This window comes from Desmodus rotundus, chromosome 10, assembly GCF_022682495.2.
Source record: "Desmodus rotundus isolate HL8 chromosome 10, HLdesRot8A.1, whole genome shotgun sequence".
NCBI classification, from domain to species: Eukaryota; Metazoa; Chordata; class Mammalia; order Chiroptera; family Phyllostomidae; genus Desmodus; species Desmodus rotundus.
The window spans coordinates 147,883-166,655 of NC_071396.1; the positions used below are offsets into that span (position 1 = coordinate 147,883).

Consider the following 18,773-nt stretch of genomic DNA (forward strand, 5'->3'; position numbering starts at 1 on the left):
TCCAAGGTCAGGCTCAGCGTGGCCAGGCTCTGGTGAGGACACTGCTATGGGGTGCAGACGGCCGCCTTCCTGCTCAGCGCACAGGCCTTTCCTTGGTGCGAGAAGGCAGGGGGAGCATCGTTCCCTGGCGTCTCTCATCTCTCGTTATAAGGGCACAAACCCCATCACGAGGGACCCACCCCTGTGACCTCACCTAGCCCTCACCACCTCCCAAAGGCCCCTTCTGCAAATGCCGGCACGCTGGCGGTGAGGGCTTCCATGTGTGAACTTGGGCGGAACAGGAACATTCAGTCCCCAGCACACAGCCACCCAGAGGAGCTCCCTGTCGACTCGCAGGCCGAGAGGGGCCGGGGAACACGGGACTCAGGCAGGCTGTGTGTTTGGGGGAGTGGGCATGAGAGTGCAGGCAGGTCCCGAGGATCTCACCCCCACCCCAACAAGGCTGCAGACTTTTTCAGCTCTGGAGATGCAGAAAACCACTTCTGAGCCCCGTCCCCTCAGGCTCTATGTGGATGGCCCGCTGGCCCTTAGCTGCCCGGCCAGGGCCCGAGGAGGGAGCAGCTTCCGCTCTGTGATCTGCCTACGAGGGCCTTCTCACTGCAGCGATGGAGAGTGGGGGGGGGGGGGGGAGGCACAAAAGGGAAGAGCTGAAAGCCCCAAAGCAGAGAAGACAGAATCTCTGCCAGAGCAGAGGGAGACAGGGATCCAGGAAGCTTCTGCTTTGCTCTCAGCACTGGGGCTTCATGGGACAGATGGTGGAGGTTATTTATAACCCGAAACAGGCAGGGCGGAGGTCCCTCACGTGCCAAAGCTGGGCTGGCGATGGGTGGGCAGGGTGAGGACTGGGACCTCCTCGAGGACTCCTGGGTGCTGGTGTTGGGGGGACAGGGTCACATTGATGGGCTGTGGGACCCCACCCAGCTGCGGTCCCTCTAGTAATAAGCCCAACGGGAACCAGCTGGGTGTGCTGTCCTCCCCGTTTGCAAAAGGAGAAACTGAGGCTTGGAGGGTAAGTTACCAACCTCGAGCCTCACAGCTGCAGATGGGGAAGCCTGTGTGTGGCACCTGGCTCATGTGGGAGGGAGGGGCCCAGGGTCTGCACAGCCCCCCACCCGCCCTCACAGCAGCCCTGAGCCTTATGGGGGTGGGGCAGGGACAGGGAACTAACCCACCCAGGAGAGCTGTGGAGGGAGGGTCCAGCAAGCATGCACACACATGGGTGTAAGCGTGTGTCAGTGAGTGTGAGTGTGGGGGTGTGGTGTGCACACACGCCCCAGCGATCCGCCAGGTGAGGGCAGGGTAACAATGCGTGGAGGGGGTCTAAATGCTCCTCGGACGAGTGTGTCCCGGCTCCGAGGACAGGCGGCGGGTTGCTGGCGTCCGGTGCAGCTTCCTGAACTCCGCCGTCCGTCCCCTCAGGCCAGTGGCCCCCTGCTCTCTCACTCTCAGTCTCTGCTCTCCGTCCGACGTGCTGCCCAGCCCTGGTCAAATGCACCTGTGATTTCACTGCGGCCACAGTGTCAGGAAGGGCGACTTCGGGTGCATGTCTAAGGTCAGAGGCCAGGCTCTTGGCTACAACCTCAAGGCCAGGAGCCAAGCCCTGGCCAGGAGGGAGCGCAGTGCAGGGAAGAGGTTGCACCGTCTGCTCCTTGCGGCAGGAATGAGGCGCCGCCAGCGCCCACCCGCGGGCTCCAGGCTCGGCTCCAGGCCTGCCCGCCAGCGCGCAGAGGGGACATTCCTAAACTCAGGACTCCGAGAATAGACAGAGCGCCCAGCGGCTGGGGGCAGCTCACCAGCTCCTGGAGCTGTGCCAGCCCTGCGGAAGGCTGGGCATGCAGCCTCCTGCCTACCCAGGCGGCAGTTCTGAGCTCCTCTGCAGCTCTCTTGGTTCCCCACAGGAGAAGCGTTGAAAGGACCAGGAGTTCCCCGGTCTCAGAGCACAGGAGCTGTGTTAGTCTGGTCGCCCGGAAAGGCAAGGGGCAGGGACGACCCTAAGCCCTCGCCCTAAGCCCCGGAAGGCACTTGCTTGGGTGAAGTGCTCCGCCTCTCAGTTCTGCTCATCAGAGTGTCCAGGAAACATCCCCAGAGCACTTGCTGAGCGCCTGCTGTATACCCACCCTGGAGAGGGGCTGGCCCCCTCAGGGGTCTACGCCCCGAGCATCAGGAGTAATCTTTGTGGGGAACCTTCCCGACTCCAAGTCAGCCCGGCTGGTGCTAATCCTGCGTCCACCTCCTGTGAGTGACATGAGCAAATTTCTGAACCAGGACCCCCAGGCTGCAAATGTGAGCAGAACCACCCACAGAGCCACTGCAGGGTCTGCACTGCTCGGGTGTGTGGCGCGCTTGTCACAGTGCCTGGTAACACTGTCGCCTTGGGCAGTCCTGCCGGGGCCCAGCTGCCTCCTCTGACCATCCCACCCCCACCAGTGAGGCCCCAGGCAGGAGGCGCCTGGCTCTGGGTCCAGGAATCCAAGAGGACATTGCTCCTTGCCCAGACAGGGAAGTGTGAGGGCCTCACTAGCCAACAGTCACTTTCAGAAATGTGGCCGCAGCCAGGAAAGATGAGGAACAGCCAGGTGACCGGCGCTTCGGGCAGCCAGACACAGCACAGCTGTGAGGAGAGCCCCAGAAGGGAGGCCAGGTGGGCCGGCCTGGGGCCTGAGCCCGAGCCTCAACTTCCCCACCTGTGAGTGCAGAAAGGCAAGCCATAGGCTGAGGGGAGGCAGGGCTGTGACCGCACTGGGGGTGAGGGTGGGGACAAGGTGGGTGAGGACACAAGCATGGGGGCCAGTGGTCCAGTCTGTCGGCTGCAGGAAGACCGCTGGAGCTGTGAGGGTGTGAGGTACATCTGCTGGGAAGAGCCCCTGGGCCCAGGCCGCAGGTTCCCAGCACCACCCCCGCCATTAGGGACCACCCGTGATGCATCCCCCCACGGGGAAGGGGGTGCAGGCAACATGGCTCAGGCAGAACATGCCCGGCAGCAGGGGCTGGGGGGCGGAAGGCAATGCCCCCACAGCCTGCTCTGCAGGCAAGGCAGCTGACGGACCTGCCCCGACTCCCAGGAGCCTTTGTTTCCTTGTCTGGCTGTAACCCTCTGGAGATGGTCTGAGGGGGCCCGGGACAGACAGACAGACGAGGGAGAATGTCGGGCGTGGCCGGGAGCAAAGCCAAGAGTGACTGAGTGGATGGTGGCCTCAGTCGTTACTGAGAGAGGGGACATCAGGATGGGTTCCATGCCTTCGAGACATGGGCACGGGACGCCTTGGACCTGTGACCTGCAGCTCAGGGAGGGGGTACAGTCTGGGGGCTGTCAGCACCTAGCAGTGCAGAGCAGCTAGCATCTGCCAGACTCCCATACTTATAGCCGTCCAACCCTAGGCAGGAGAACAAGGTCGCCCATGGAGATGGCAGAGAAGAGATCTAACCCTAGAGGTCCCTCTTAAAGGGCAGGTGGAGGGGAAGCCCAGGAGGAGGAAGAAGAGGAGGGAGGGAAACAAGGAAGAGCACAGGAGGAGTGACAAGAAAGCCCAGAGAAGAACCAGGGGCCGTGCACCCGAAGCAGCGGAGCCTCGGGCGATGGATCGAAGCAGACCATCAGTAAGTCGGAACTGAGAACCAGCGCCTGGAGCTGGCACCTGCTGAGGGCAGCTGGCGTCCCAGCGAAGGTGGAAGCCAATGAGTAGATCCGTGAGTAAGTGTAAAGTCCTCGTCCCAGAAACCCGGTGACGAAGGAGAGGCTGTGACAGAGCCACAGCTGAGGGCTGCTTGGAAAAGGGAGGGATTTCGATGGGAGAGACTCCCTGTTTCCGAGCTCTGGGACAGGCCCGCGGAGAGGGGGAAAGAGGGATGTGGAATAAAGCCCTCGGAGAGTCAAGAGGAGCTCGCAGTCCAAGTGGTTACCAGGCGACAACAGTAGTTACAGTTGGCAGGGAAGACGGTTCTTATTCCCACTTTACAGACAGGAAAATAGAGCCCAGAGGGGAACAGACTTGCCTCAAGCCACACAGCTTGGACGGGCCAAGGTATTCTGTGCCGCCCATGCAGCCACCCAGCTCTCCCTCCCAGACAGGTCCCTTTGTGCCAGTCAGAGCCCTGGCCAGCCCCACAGGAGCCCGGCAAAGCCGGACAACTTCTGAGCTCCCAGGAGGGGAAGGCAGGGAGGGTCCCACAGCACATGCTGGGGGGGTGGCCGCGGGAGAGGCTCTGGGAGGACAAGCCGGAGCCGGAGACAAGCACAGGCCTCTCCACCCAGGCAGCAGCTGCTCCCAAATATGTCACAACTTGTCAAAGAGCAGAAATAGAAGCTGTCCAGGGAGGGGAAGGGGGGGTGGCCTGCTCGGGCTTGTGGACCCACAAAGAGGGCAGGAGGGGCGGGAGAAGGGGGTCCAGAGGTGAGTAGGACAGGTAGGTGCCAGGCAGGTCTGCATACGGGCCAGAGAGAGCCACCCAGTGGTCTTTCAGAGAGACTGGCTGGGGGGGGGGAGGGGGGGGGGCTGCAGATGGGAAAGGACACGGTCCTCGCTGACCCTGGCTGAGTCCCGAGTCCATTCCGCGGGCTGAGGCCCTCTCACCCCACGCACGAGCTCGCTGCGGGCCCGTGTGCTGAGTCAGGACAGGAATGCCACCTGGAGAGGGGCCCTTGGGTCACTGCGTGCAGCACCCTGACTTATAAACGGAGGACCGCGACCCAGAGAGGGGAAGGCCCACAGCTCGCTCTGACTCCTGACCCGGCTCCTGCCTCTGCCGCCTGAACTTCCTCCCAGCGTCTGCCCCAGGCGCTGTGGGCCCCACGTGCAGGAAGCGCTCCTCAGAGGCCCCACCCACATGTCCAAAGGCCCAGGTCCACACTGCCACACACCCTGCTGATCCCCGTGACCACCAGTCCCCTCCCCGGAACCCCACTCCCTAAGGACCCTCGCTTCCTGCCTCCTGGCCTCGCCCTGGCAGGCAGAGGCCAGAGATTCCTGGCGGGTGAGCCAGGCTCTGAGGGCAGATTCCAGGCAGGGGCGACTTCCCGGCAGTTACCTGATGCTCGTCCTCGATGGGGCCTCCCTGCTCCTCATCTCACTGCCCTCCATTCCCACTGGCCTCCAAACCCTCCTCCCACCTCAAGCCCTCAGGCCTCCAGCCTCCGCAGCCCGTCGACCCTCGCCCTGGCATGTCTGGCGTGTGCCTGGACTCTCTACTTGAAGCCCAGAGCACCCCGAACTGCGGCCGCCCCACCCTGTGCTGAGCCCACCAGGGGCACAGGCACTCACTGTGGAGCTGGGCCCCGTCCTGCTGGCCCAGGGAAGGAGAGGGAGCACCTGACTCCGCCCCAGGCTTCAGCTCAAGCACTGAGAGCCAGCACCCTCTGACCGGGTGCCCCGTGTACCTTGGGCTCGACCTTTTCTCCTGGGGCCCCAGGGTCCCAGCTGGCAGAAGGGAGGGGCAGACTGCTGACCTCAGGGATGCTCCCAGCCCAGACCCTGGGACTGAGGTCTGTCCTCACTGCAGGGCTGCTGCCCTAGCGACCCGTGCCAGCTCGCCTTCACGGCTCGGCTTGGCGTCCAGGGCCTGGAGAAGCGTTTCCCTCCCACTGCAGCCAGGCGCCCAGCCAGAGAACACAAGCTCAGGCCCAATCGCAGAACCCTCCCTGGCTCCCTGAATGGGTACCTGTTTGGGTGCTAGCCAGGCCCCAGAAGGTGTGGGGCGGAGGGGGGGGGGCAGACAAACAGGTCTGGGTGGGCGGCAGGGCAGGGGAAGAGTAGAAGCCGTGAAGGGGACTCCTGAGGCCGTTCAAACGAGGCCGGCCCAGCATGCAAAGTGACAGCCAAGCTGAGGCAGCCCCTCCTGCAGGGGCTGGCTGCTGGGGGAGGGGGCTTCAGGCAGTAGGGCCCATGGGCCCATGGGCCCAGGCCAGCGGCAAGGGGATTAGGGCCTGACTCCCTGCTGTCAGGCCGCAGCTGATGGATCCCCGCTGCTGGGAGCACAAAGCCTGCTCTGTGGCGGCCCCAATGTGTCCCTGTCCATCAGAGGGCAGCTTGTGGAGCAGGGCTGGGGGGAGGGGGCCTGGCCTCCAGGGGCGGCTGCTCACCAGCTGGGCTCTGACAGGAGCAAGGTGGGTCAAGGGGCAGTACCCCCCACCGTCAGGGTGTTGAGATCACAGACACCCGAGCTGCCCTCTCTTCTGAGTCCTGGGAAGGCCTGTGCCCCGAGTGGGGCTGTGACATGGTCTGCAGGCCACTCAGACAGACACACTCATATCCACATACAGGGTCACTACAAGACCATCCCCACCTCAGGCCACGGAGCATGGCAGGTGTGGGGCCACGCCTCCTCTGCGTCACGCCGCCCTTCCCGGGGTCTGTGAGCCGTGAACCACGTTCCGTGGGCGCGACGCCCGTGCTTCTCCCCTCACTCGCCAGTGAGTGTGTTGCCGGTGTGTTCACATCCTGCTCGCATCGCTGCCCCCGGCGCCCAGCACACGGGGGCCAGGCACATCTCCTGACTCAGACAACGAAGGGATAAGTGTCTGTCACACACGGGGAGGACCTGGCCCCCTCCCCCAGTCCTGCTGCTCTGGTTCCTTGAGGCCGGGAGGACGGCCGGGCCGGCGGCCCCAAGAGAGACCAGGTGCAGAGCAGGGGTCTTTCCCTGTGCCAGGTGCCCGTCCATCACAAGCATTTACCTGCCCCACACTTACCCCTCCGCCAGCTGGAACACCTGTCCTCTCCCAGTCAAGCCCTCCTGCGGTGGGTGCCTCGCTCCTAAGTGACCGCCATGGTCCCTCACAGGGTGTCCCCCCTGCCTTGGCTCCCAAGCCCCTCTGGGCCTGGCTGGGGGGTCTCCCCGCTCTACAGGCTTGTCCTGAGCCCGGAGCCCCATTCAGAGCAGCCCCCTTTCCCCATCCACTCTGCTCCTTGTCTGGACCCCATGTGCCCTCTGCAGACTCCTGACCCTCCTGTGAGATGGGCCCCTCGCTGGCTGCACTGAAGTCCACATGCACATGTGTCCAGAGCCACCCACTGGACAGGGAGATCCTGGGCATCCCCACAAACACCCCAGTTCTCCTGTTCCCAGGTTCAGAGGACGGAGGCACGCTGTTGGCAGGCGAGGCAGACGGGATCCTGAAAGGACCAAGTGTTGCCATTTCGGGGTTTCCATGGTAACATCAGCATCACTCCCATTCCCAGGGCTCAAAGGAGTAGAGTGTAAACTGAGGCAGTTTTCTTTTTCTCTTTTCCTTTTCTGGGGGGTGTGTTTCAGAAACGGAGACCCTTCCTCAGTCTGGCTGCGGCCCTCAACATGCTGGGGCTGCGTTGAGCAGCCCTGGCCCCCACCCCCACTCCGTTCCTACCCCCGGGACAGGAGCGCTTCCCCAGCTCCTCCCCACAGACAAGGAGAGGAAGGGAAGCCAGGTCCTTCGAGTTCTGTTTGGGTCCCCCCTCCCCTGTGACCTGTTCCCAGAGTCCCTGTAGTTTCCCTCCCTTCGATGCCCTCGCCACTGTCCAGGAGGGACAGCATCAGTCCCATCTGTCATAGAGGAGGGACAAGGCTTTGTCCACTGGGCCCTAGAGAAAAAACTGGGGCCAAGGGATCGAGAAAAGGGGCAGACTGCAGTTCAGAACCAAGAAGGCCTCCCTGTGGCCAGAGCTGGGTCCAGCGGAGCTGGGTAGTGGTTCAGGGAAGGGGACTCTGGCATTGGGGTTGGGTGGCACCAGGCAGGTGACCATCAAGGAAGGTCCTTGAGGGCAGAGACCCTGCAGCTCTAAGATGGGCTGTGACTTCTGCCCACTGCACGGAGCTTGGTCCTCTTGGGCCCCAAGGCCCCAAAGGGACCGTGAACTGAGAACCCCGAAGATCGCCAACTTGCTCCTATGTTCCACATCTGAGAGCACGGGCTGCAGGGAGAGCTGACAGCTCGGACAGGAAGATGCAGAACCAAGCCAGGTGGTCAAGGAGAGCGAGGATTTAAACTAAGTCGAGGGGCTCGGTCCCCGCCACCTCCACGTGGAAGGTCTCGATGCCTGACTGGGGCAGAAACAGGCTCAAGGAGCCAACTTGGAAGGATCCAGAGGGAGAGAGGGAGGAGACGCAGGGGTGACCAGACTCGAGACCGGGACTCTCCATCTTGGGGGGGGGTGGGAGGCAGCACATAGGCTGCTCTGCCCCCAACCAGCATGTTCGAAACTTCCACTGACCCTGACGAAAAAGAAAAACCAGGCCCCCAAATTCCTGTCGGCTCGATGTATCCCAGTCACACGAGCCCTGAGAAACACACAACGTCCCAGACGGTCAAAGACCCGGACGGGGAAGCCACTTGTCCCCTACGTCTCAGCCCTTCTCGCCCCCACACCGAGTTCCCACACCTGCCCTTTGGGTGAGTCTGCCTAGAGCACAGCCAGGAAGCAGAGGGGAGAATCAGTGGTGTCAGACCCCTGCCAGCCTAAACCCACCTTTTCTTGCCCCCCACCCCTGCTTCCCTGAGACCAGCACAGAGAGAGCAGGCCGGCCCGCTGCCAGCAATAATTGAAAGGAACAGATGAGAATGTGTCCCCACCTCCCCTGCCTGCCCCACCGGGGGCTGCTGAGAAATGAAAACTAATCAAGTTACACCCGACGGGCTCCCTCCCGGGCACAGGAGCCGCCGACTGGCCGGGCAGGCAGCCTGGGTGGGTGGGTGGAGGCTGGGGCGGGGGGGGGGGGGGGGGGGGGGGGCGGGGGGCTCACGTCTAATCCGCTGTGAACGTCTTGATGTGTAGCAACAGCTTAGAGGGGCTCAGGTTTCCGTGGCGTTGGCTATATTTATCTCTGGTTCCATGCCAGCGGGGAGGGTTTAAATGGCACCCAGCAGTTGGCGTGAGGGGCTGGTGGCAGGAACAAGCCTCTTACGACCCCATGGAGCTGTATGAGACACCCCCCTACTTCTACCAGGAGCCCCACTTCTACGACGGGGAGAACTACCTGCCTGTCCACCTCCAGGGCTTCGAGCCACCGGGCTACGAGCGGACCGAGCTCAGCCTAAGCCCCGAGGCCCGGGGGCCCCTCGAAGACAAGGGGCTGGGTACCCCGGAGCACTGCCCAGGCCAGTGCCTGCCATGGGCGTGCAAGGTGTGCAAGAGGAAGTCGGTGTCGGTGGACCGGCGGCGGGCGGCCACCCTGAGGGAGAAGCGCAGGCTGAAGAAGGTGAACGAGGCCTTCGAGGCCCTGAAGAGGAGCACCCTGCTGAACCCCAGCCAGCGGCTGCCCAAGGTGGAGATCCTACGCAGCGCCATCCAGTACATCGAGCGCCTGCAGGCCCTGCTCAGCGCCCTCAACCAGGAGGAGCGCGGGCTGCGCTGCCGCGGCAGCGGCGGGGGTGGGCCCCAGGCGGGGGTAAGTAGCCGCCCTGACCATCCCCAGGGGAGGTCTGACAGTCCCCCGTGAAAGCTGGGCTGTCCAGCTGCCCCCTGTCCCTGTGTCCTTCTCAGACAGAACAGCAGCAGTGGGAGGAGAAGCAGAGATGGGGTGGGGGGCAGCAGACGGAAGAAGGGTTCAAGGAGCCAGTCCAGGGTTGGCCGGCCAGGGAGCCTAGGGGTGCGGCCCAAGAGCAAGGCCAAGCACATGGGAGAGGACGGCCCCGCCCCACCCCACATAACCTGGATCCAGCACCGCTTGGAGAGGCCCTGGCTGAGCCAGATGCCCTTACCCCTGGGTCCCCCCTTGGATGGAGGCCAGGAAAGGCCTGGATGTTGGGGCTTAGTGGCCAGACAGGGGCAGGGAAGGAGCTAATTGTGAAGATCCCAGGTGGCTGGGGCCCGGGCAAGGGGTGGCACCACCACATAGGAGCTTCTGCGTGGGGGACTGGACAGAGGACATCACCAAATGCTGTGCCTGACCTTGGGCCTCGGCGTCTTGCAGGTGGCCAGTGAATGCAGCTCCCACAGCGCCTCCTGCAGTCCCGAGTGGGGCAGCGCCCTGGAGTTCGGCCCCAACCCAGGGGGTAAGTGAGGAGGGACCCTGGTCGGCTTGGCTCAAATCCCTCAGCCTATGTCCAGCCCAGGTAGCCCCTCTCACCTCATTCCCTGCCCTGGGCTTCTTCCCTTGGCTCTGCAGTGACCTGCTGACCCCAGGGCCCCAGGGGTGTGCTGAGAAGCCCCATGCCTCCCTGAAGCCTTGATCAGCTGAAGTGGCCCCAGCCTCCGCAGCTCCCAGCTGGTACCGGTGGCTGGTGGCTGCCGTCTACAGGGAGGAGGCTGTCCTTGCCCCGGGGTCCCTGGGAGTCGCTGAGTCAGTGCTGCCAGCCAGGGCAGGTCCACCTCCCAGGACATGCACCCGGGCCCCACCCACCTCCACCCCCACCACAGTGGAGGTAGCTGCTTTCAGGCCCAGCCCTGGAGGAGGAGGACCCCTGAGCTTTGCTCCGCTGGCTGTCCTGGGTCTCCAGATGCAGTGTTTACCCAGTAGCAACCCCCCACCTCCTCCCTGCAGACCACCTGCTCACAGCAGACCCCGCCGAGGCCCACGACCTGCACTCGCTCACCTCTGTGGTAGACAGCATCGGCATGGAGGACGTCTCTGTGGCCTTCCCGGACGAAGCCATGCCCCGCTGAGGGCGTCTGCCAGGCCGGCGTCTGTGCCACAGGCTGGCCACCGGCGCCACCATGGCCGCAGCAGGGCCACCTGAGGAGGCCAGCCTGCCCGTCCTCGCCCGCGCAAGGTCAACCCACCGCCCTGAGAGTGAGCGGGCACACTCACTGAGCTGACCGCTCGGGGCAGAGGTCATCTGGGCTCCAGAGCAATCACGCAGGGGACCAGCGTGCTGTGTGCGCCCCACTCAGGGCACACTCAGGAGCTTCCTGTTGATCCCAGCTCAGCCTCCGACACCACCCCACCCCCAAACATCCCTGCGCAAGCCAGAGACACTGCCCTGACCACCGACTCCTGTCTCTCTCCGAGGCCAGTGGCTGGGCTGGGCCTGCCCTGAGTTGGGAGAAGGGAAGGGGACAGTCCTCTGTTCCCAAGCCCCTGAGGGGCCAAGCTTCTGCGGTGATCCCTGGGAGTCTCCCAGTGGCTTTACGTTTTGTTCGTTTTGTGTGTTGTTTGGGAAGCTGCCATCTGACCAAGGTGTCCTGTGCCAAGTTGCCAGGGACAGGTGGGGGGCGGGGAGGGGACAGGGACTCTTGGGGTGATTTCTTTTGTTAACTAAGCATTGTGTGGTTTTGCTATTGTTTTGTAATTTTTGCTAACTTATTTGGATTTCCTTTTTTAAAAAATGAATAAAGACTGGGTGCTGGATGTCTGTGATGAGGTAGACAGAGGGCGCCCACTGCTCCTGCCCCTCCCCATCCATCCAGAGGCCCCAGGGACCACCCTGCGAGGCTGGCAGCTTCCACAGCGTTATCGCCCTCTGCTGCTGGTGGTCGCTAGGCCCTGGGACCTCTGCTCTTTCTATGACCCAAGAGGCCAGGCCTGGTCCACAGGCCGGGTAAAAACCAGAGTCCACAGAAGTGCTTGTGGGACATGCAGGGAGCCCCGCTGAGTGCCCGGCGCTCTCTGATTCATGACACGGTACAGTCCACTTAGTCCCACCAGGTCCTCCACTTAACTGAGCCCATCCACGCCTAGTGCTCTGCCCACAGCCCACGGGCAGGGGCGCAGCTGGAATCGCTGGGTTCCCCTCCTCAATCCCCGCCTCCCCTCTGGTGGGATGTCACCGGAGCCGTCCCCTGACTGGGTCCCTAAGGGAGGACAGACCCTGGGCCGAGATTGCACAGGAGTCATCAGGAGCTCCAGTGTCGGTGGGTCATGAACATCTACTCAAAAATTCCTTATTTCCAACAGCTTGTGGCCAAGTTTGGGTGAGTTTCAGGACCATTACCAAAGCCTGGGGGCTCAGAGCATGCTCCACTCCAGCCCCCACTCAGCCCTTTGGGGCCCCTAGCAGACAGAACCCGGAGTCACCGACCAGGCTCCGGTGCCCCCGGGGCTCGGCAGGGCATCTTCCCCACACCTGTCTCCTGACTTGCTCCCAAGGAGGGGGCTCGACCTGGGGTCCCCAGGGTTTCCCCAGAAACTGCCTAAGAAAAAGGAGGAAGTGACCTCAAAGCTGGCTCAGACCCCAGGGGAGGGTGGCTCCTTTGTTGGTATCGCTGTGTTCAGTCTCCCCAGCTGGGAAGGGCCACAGGGAATACCAGGGTCACCCATCGCCGGACTCTCAGCCCTCCCCACTCAGGCCCTGCACCCCAAGGCTCCCAGGGAGACACTACCCAGACACCTTCATTTGCCCCCGCTGGGGGTTTCCACTGGCCGAGAAGGGCCCCCGCCTCTGTCAAGGAGCTGGTGGGCTCTGGCATTGCCCATTGGCAACTGAAGTTCACGTTCACATTCGGGAAAGTACGAACAGTCCCCAGCCGCGAATGGCTCTCGGGGCTGGTGGTTCCCGCGGATTTGTTTCACAGCCCCTCCATCCTTTGCCTCCGGCTGGGGGAAGACCACCAGGGTATGACAGCAAAGGCTGCCCAGCCCACGGCTGTCACTGCAGCCCAGGGACTTCCCTAAACCACAGGGAGCTTAGCCGTCACAACCACATCACAGGTGAGGATTTCCGAATGAGTGGTAGTCAGTCCTTCGGGGAGATCAGCTTAAGTTCCTGTCTCCAGCGGAGGCACCTGCAGTAGACCGAGCCGGGTCACTCAGATGCTGCCGGTGCTCCTGGGGAGTCCGGCCGGAAGGAAGAGGTGAGAACCCCTGGGAACAGGCGACCTCAGCAGCAGTCAGCTGCCCCTCCTCCCCGCCCACCCCCGTGCCCGAAGAAGCCTCCTCTCCCCAGCACACGGTTCGTCCACCACCAGCACTCACAACTCTGGTATCTGCTTCCCAGGGCCCACTGGCCCCTAGCACTGTGGAGGAAGCTGGACACGTCAAGTGAGCTCCAAGAGAACAAAAGCCCAGAGCCACTCGTAAGCTGTAAAACCAGGTTGTTTACTGGCAGGCACTCACGCCCATGCACGCACGCACACACACAGCCCCCGCTCTGACGCACTGAGCCAGGGCACGCAGAGGAGGGACCTGAGACGAGGGGGCTGGGCATGGGCTCGGGTCACTTGGTGACTCTGCAAATACACGGACAGAGGCAACAGGGACAAGCTGGCGGGTCTCGGGCATTTCTGGAGGAGGCAGGCCCTGCACGCCCACCCAAGAAGCCCTGAGTGGGGAGGCAGGGGGCTCTGGGGCGAGCAGGGCAGGGTCCTTCACTGGCACCTGGCGCCTGGACCTGGGCCCAACTCACTGACAGAAGCTTTATGTCATTCCCACCTTCCTTTTCCCCAAACCTGAGGTCAAGGTCAGAGTGTGTTCAGTGCACCGGGAGGCCTACTGTGATGGGGCTGGGATTACTGCAGAGTGGGCCGAGGGGACAGCAGGGGACAGGGCGTGGAGCAGAGCTGGCAGTGCCTGGGGGGTGAGCTTACTCTGCTCTGAGCCAAGGTGCACAGACCCAACCCCCCCGCCCTTTGGGGTGAGACCACCACAGACCCTTGGCTCTCTTCCCACTGGCCGGCCAGCACCCACTGAGTCGGAGGTGGAGAGCATTTTTCCCACCGTGACCCTTGGCCCAAAGGGCAGGGGTCACATCTCCAATTCTTCTCAAACTCACATTTGGGATTCAGCTGTGGCCAGGCCCGGGACAGCCTCACCATCCCGGGAGGACAGGCCTCCTGCAGCCCCCGAGCCCCTGAGGTGGTCCTGGAGGCAGGAACCATGGATGTCAGGCCATCAGGCATGGCCAGGATGGGGACAGGGCCCAGAAGGCCAAGGAGCCCAAGCACAGCAGAGTCTGCAAGTGCCGTTTTCTTGTCAAGGCTGCCCCAGCCCTCGGCATAGCGCCCTGTGGCAGTCGAAGTCCAGGCCAGGCCAGGACCAGGAGAAGGAGGGGGAGTCACACCTGCCCAGGCAGTTGTCCTCTGCCTCCTGAGAAATCTGCCACATCCACGGGAGACTGACACAGGACACAGGGCGGCGCTGGGGCGGTGGGCTGCCGAGGGCGTGGACGAGTCAACGTGGAGATCCAGAGCAACCGGAGTTGCTGAGGAGCCTGGGAGCCGTGGAGGAGGGGCTGGGCAGGAGGGTCAGTGCTGGCCACGCCTGTGGAGCCCTGGGGCCGTGGCTAGTCCCGGAAGGCAGAGAGCATGTGTCCATAGAGATAGTGGGAGTGAGCTGAGAGAGAAAGACAGGAATCAGTGGTGAGCGGGAGTCAGCACCCGGGAGGCCGGGGTGGCAAGTTGCAGCGGGTGCACAAGCAAGGAGTGCCAGGCCAAATGGGGCAGGGCGTGCCCAGGGCCACCACCAGCCGGGAGGGCGCAGGAGGCAGAGAGGAGGCCCTGTGGCTGGGCCTGGCCCACTTACCCCACGCCACAGGCACACGGGCCAGACCATGGCGGGAGGGGTCAGCAGGAGTAGGTCCGCACTGTGGACGTCTCCGGTCTCTGAGCCCCGGCCATTCCGGCTGGGAGGAGGCAGCGGGTAGCCGGGGGAACACACAGGGTGGCCATTAATGTGAGCGCTGGTGCTGGGCAGCCAGAGCCAGGGTCAGAGCAGCGCCAGGGAGCAAGCCAGGTGGCCGGCCCACAGCTCACCTTCAGGTGTGACCTTCTTGGGCGGGGCTGGTGGAGGCTGCAGTGCCCCCAGGGTGGGCACCCCGAGCATACCGCTGGGCAGGTCCCTTGGCCGGAAGCGCTTCCTCCAGGAGGGTGCTCGGCGGAATACCTTGTCCTCCCCCTGCAGTGGGGACACACTGGAAATGCCACCTGCCCTTCTCGCTGTGGAGAGGGTGTCACTTCGAGGAGGGGGCAGGGTCCCACTCCAGACCCTTTGGAAAGAAGGGAGCCACACTCTGGCCCTCAGTTTCCCCGTCTATGAAATGAGTCCGGCTGGAACAGACAACCACCCTGCATGAGGGGCCTCTCTGGGGGACCTGCCACCACCCTCCCATGCAACTGCCTGCCTGCCACCCAGTCACCTCAGACAGGGCCTGGGACACTGGTGACCTCTCCAGTCCTCCTCTGGGGTCAGGGGTCAGGAGACCTGGCTTCCCTGCTACCCTGGGCCTCCTGTGTCCTCCCCAGGCTGCCCGTCTGACGGGCTCAGAGAAGCATGGAGGGATGGAGGGATGGATGGGACAGACTGCCATGGGCAGGCACCTAATGGGGCATACATACACCTGTCCCAGCTCCGGGCCCAGTAGCATTGCACAGGTCCCTGCGAGACCATTTCCTTAACCTCCCGCCCCCCAACACACACTTCAACTCCGACCCTCCCTGGGGCCCAGGCCAAGCTCTCTGTGGTTCTGACCAATGCAGCCTGGCCTGCCCAGAATCCCGGCCCCAGCAGGTGCTCAGTACATATCCCTCAATGCACAAGTGGCGGCTGGCTTCCTGTGCAGGCGTCCTGTCCCTGGGGTTATCAGGAATTTTCCTGATCATGTCTATCCTCCCGAGATCCTGCCGTACCGGAGCCCACAGCCTTGCTCCACCCCGAGGAAGGGGCAGCCGACCTGCCACTGAGGGGCCTCGGCATCACTCTGCCAGCAAAGCCCTGAAGGCGCCTGCACGGAGGTGCTGCCTGAAGGCCTGGCCGGGGGGATCTGAGAGACAGAGACAAGGTCTGATCCCCAGGAGGCAGCCTCTGGGGACACCTGGCCCAGGGCAGGGCGGCTGGAAGAGGTGGTGGGAGAAGGGCAGCCTGCAGCTCTGGTTCCAGGAAGTTCCCCAGCCTGAGGGGGCCTGGCCCTGCCTCCCCACCGACCTCATCCCCTCCCCCAGGGCTCCCTTCCTTAGGCCACCCCAACAACATCAGCCCCAGGAAAGCACAACTCACTAACTTCTACCCCATGAACTGGCAACGACCAAACCCCAAGACCCCTAATTCACGGCAGGCACTCACGTCATCCAGCCTCCGGTCTGTGCCCAAGGCCAGCAGGTTACTGAACTCTCTCTCCATCACCTGGCGGGCCTGCAGTGTACAGGGAAGAGAGGCAAGGGGCTGCAGTTAGTGAGCTCAACGCCACCTGTCGGTCACCTGCTTCCCAGGGCTCCAAGCGCAGACTTCAAGGTCCCCTTACAACTGTAATACTTCGGGTTGTTTCTTACTGATCAAATTAGGGAACTGCAACGTTTTGAAGAGGACACCTGGACGGACAGGAAAAACCCACATTTTGTCCCTAAGTGAACATCACGCAGGGGGTGAGGTGTAAATGACTGTGCAGGCCTCGGGTGACAGGGATTTAACTTCCTCAGTTAAAGAAACACACTCACAAGGCCCCTCATCTGAAGCCTAACTTTGGAGGCGGCTCATCATGGGCGGGACGGCTGGGCAGAGTGACAATGCACTGGCGTCTTCTCCACGACTCCCGGGGGGTTTTGCTGGGGGGGGGGGAACGCCGGAAATACGCAAGTTCTCAAAAATCCCACCAGGTATTTGTAACCCTTTCTCATGAAGGACTCCTGCTGGCTCAGATCCCACCTCCCCTAAGAGCCCGGCCATGAAGGGGACAAGGGAGCAAGGAAGGCTGGACAACCGGCAGACCTGCTCCTGTCCAGGGGCGAACCCTGTCCACAGCAGCTGCATGCTCGCAGAGACAGGAAACCAGAGGTGGACTGGGAACACGACATCCTTCTAAATGACCGGGGTTCGTGGGAGGAGGGGGGCAGTAGTGAATTTCAAGCACCCAGAAGGCACTCCCCAAGGGACAGGGACAGGGACAGGGACAGGCGAGGACCACCTCCGCCTGCAAACATCTCCAGAGGGGCGGGAGTGGGAAGGGCAAGCAAGGCAGACCAGGTTGGAGGTGGGCAGCTACAGAAATGATGTGTCTCAGAGAGCGAGGGGTCTCATCTCGGACACGCTGGCCCGTGTGCTGCCACTGCCCCCAGGCCACCCGCCACCCAGAACTCCGAGACAGCAGAGCCCTCCCCTCACACAAGCCAAACGCCTCTGCTCCCAGAATAGCTCACGCAGCTCTGGGACTGAATTTCAAGAGGCCTGCCAGCTGCCCCCAGTCCAGACGAGACGGCTAAAATGATCAGGGCAGGAGGCGGCCCCCAAGAGGAAAGGCTAAAGCAAGTGGGAGTGGGCAGAGACGAAGGCTTGGGCCCTGAGGGAGCACAGCCGCTGCGTAGGGCGTTGTGGAAGCTCAGACCTGGTGAGCAACCCTGGAAGATGGGGGCGGGGCACTTCTGGGGCAGATGCAGTCAGGAAGTCCTTTGGCAAGAGGCGGCCCTTCCAGACTTCACGATGCACAAGAAGGTAGTGAGGCCGAACAGAGACAGGCCACAGAAAGCTAGGTGTGTCCTTGGACAGCAGCCCCAGAATAATGGTGACGTGTGGTTTACGGAAAGGCCCGCTCTGCTGAGCTGTCCACGGGAGACAGAGCCTGGTTCTGCGTGGCTTATTGGCCCATTTAGCTCCTCAAGCCCAGGGCCCAGGCCCAGAGCCCTGAGGTAGGAGACAGAGGACATGTGGGCGGTGGACCCTCGGCCCAGGGCCAGTTCTCATCTAAGAGGTCGGGTCAGAGGTCAGAAAAGCAGCTTGAGGAAGGGGAAGGCGGGGAGCCTCTGCTGCAGGAACGGGGTGAGGCGGACGCCGTGTGTGTGAAGCGCCTGATCCCTGGGGGCTGGGTCACATGGACCTCCTGGAGGTGAGGCCCCGAGGACGGGCCCCAGGGGCCCCCACGCTCCCGAGGCCGGTGCGAGAGGGAGGGCAGGAGCGGCGCCCACCTGGGTGTTCTGCGTGGGGATCTGCAGTGCCAGGGCCAGCGCGCTGTGGTCGAAGTTCTCATCCAGGGCCAGCAGGGCGCCGTGCACACCGCTCTCCTGCAGGCTGCCCGCGTAGTCCCGCAGCCCGATGGACCGGACCCAGCGCACCACCTGCTCGTTGGTCCAGACCAGCACATCTGCAGGCGGTAAGAGCAGCAGAGGAACCAGGCTCACCAGGCCTCCGGGGCAGAGGGTGCTCCTCAGACCAGGGCCTGGCCATTCCTGCTCGTGGGCTCCCGCCTTTGCCCCTCTCTCCTCCCTGGCACCAGGTGGCCTGAGTGCCAGGCTGCAGGACTCAGGGTCCAGCTGTCAGGCTCCTGCCTTCTCCCCAGGTCCCCACCCCTGGGCTGCAGTGGCTTTTCCTTCCCCCTTCGAGGTCTCTTTCCCATCCAGCCCGCAGGTGGCACCACTCTCTGGTGGGCCGACAGCCGACTGGGCAGGGGCTCTTTCTTCTCCAACACCCGATGGCAGTGTCCTCTGGGCATGGGCCTCATGTCCCCCTCAGTCCCAGAGCCCCCACCCCCTTCCCTCCCTGCTGACAGCTCACCCTTGATCTCGTGCTGGCTCTCCTCCCGCCTCCTCTCCAGTTCCTTCCGGTCATAATTGAGCCTCTTCAGACACATGATGCCGTACTGAAGGCTGGTTCTGTAGGCACAGAGCCCCCACCCCGCCGCAGCCTCAGGGGCCCTGTTCCTGCCAGTCTGCCGCAGGCCCACAACCATATGCACCTCCCCTGCACGCAGCCACTTCCTCTGCCTCCCTAACCCGCCCTCTCAGCCTTGCAGGCCTGCCAATGGGAGAAAGGTTCTCACAGGGAAGCAGCTTGTCCCTCCCTCCCAAGGACTGAGTGACAAAGACCCGACAGCCCACCCATCACAGGAAAAGCACCAGCAGCACACCCCTTCATGTTCCCATGGCACTGGACTCCTCCCAACAGCCCTGAGATGCTACAGGCCTTCCTGCCTCTGGGCTCCCAGACGTCACTCCCTGACCCTCGGT

At 63.1% G+C, this 18,773-nt stretch overlaps 2 protein-coding genes across 5 annotated transcripts in view; one reads left to right on the top strand and one right to left on the bottom strand.

Moving 5' to 3' along the window:
• Nucleotides 1–8,826: 8,826 nt before the first annotated feature.
• Nucleotides 8,827–11,158, top strand: MYOG (myogenin). The gene is made up of 3 exons (XM_024576011.3): nucleotides 8,827–9,357; nucleotides 9,883–9,964; nucleotides 10,453–11,158. Exons 1-3 carry the CDS (start codon nucleotides 8,881–8,883, stop codon nucleotides 10,572–10,574), a joined length of 681 nt encoding a protein of 226 aa, XP_024431779.2. The 5' UTR covers nucleotides 8,827–8,880; the 3' UTR covers nucleotides 10,575–11,158.
• A 1,766-nt stretch (nucleotides 11,159–12,924) lies between these two features.
• PPFIA4 (PTPRF interacting protein alpha 4) overlaps nucleotides 12,925–18,773 on the bottom strand; it is a 28,391-nt gene continuing 22,542 nt past the window's right edge. For 2 of the 4 annotated variants that reach the window (XM_071219561.1, XM_045184508.2), the window contains 6 exons: nucleotides 18,322–18,419; nucleotides 17,736–17,911; nucleotides 15,904–15,972; nucleotides 14,598–14,739; nucleotides 14,368–14,467; nucleotides 12,925–14,178 (listed from right to left, as the gene is read on the bottom strand). In XM_071219561.1, coding sequence (XP_071075662.1) covers nucleotides 14,409–14,467; nucleotides 14,598–14,739; nucleotides 15,904–15,972; nucleotides 17,736–17,911; nucleotides 18,322–18,419 — 544 coding nt within the window. In that variant the 3' untranslated portion in view covers nucleotides 12,925–14,178; nucleotides 14,368–14,408. The remainder of the gene's footprint in view (nucleotides 14,179–14,367; nucleotides 14,468–14,597; nucleotides 14,740–15,903; nucleotides 15,973–17,735; nucleotides 17,912–18,321; nucleotides 18,420–18,773) is intronic. The other 2 variants (XM_071219562.1, XM_071219560.1) reach the window with 1 other exon arrangement.

Bases quoted from the DNA above. Each gene is read 5' to 3' on its own strand.
- MYOG (XM_024576011.3), top strand. From the start codon at position 8,881: ATGGAGCTGTATGAGACACCCCCCTACTTCTACCAGGAGCCCCACTTC. The intron at 9,358-9,882 runs GTAAGTAGCCGC...GGCGTCTTGCAG, and splicing joins GGGGTGGGCCCCAGGCGGGG to GTGGCCAGTGAATGCAGCTC. The intron at 9,965-10,452 runs GTAAGTGAGGAG...TCCTCCCTGCAG, and splicing joins GTTCGGCCCCAACCCAGGGG to ACCACCTGCTCACAGCAGAC.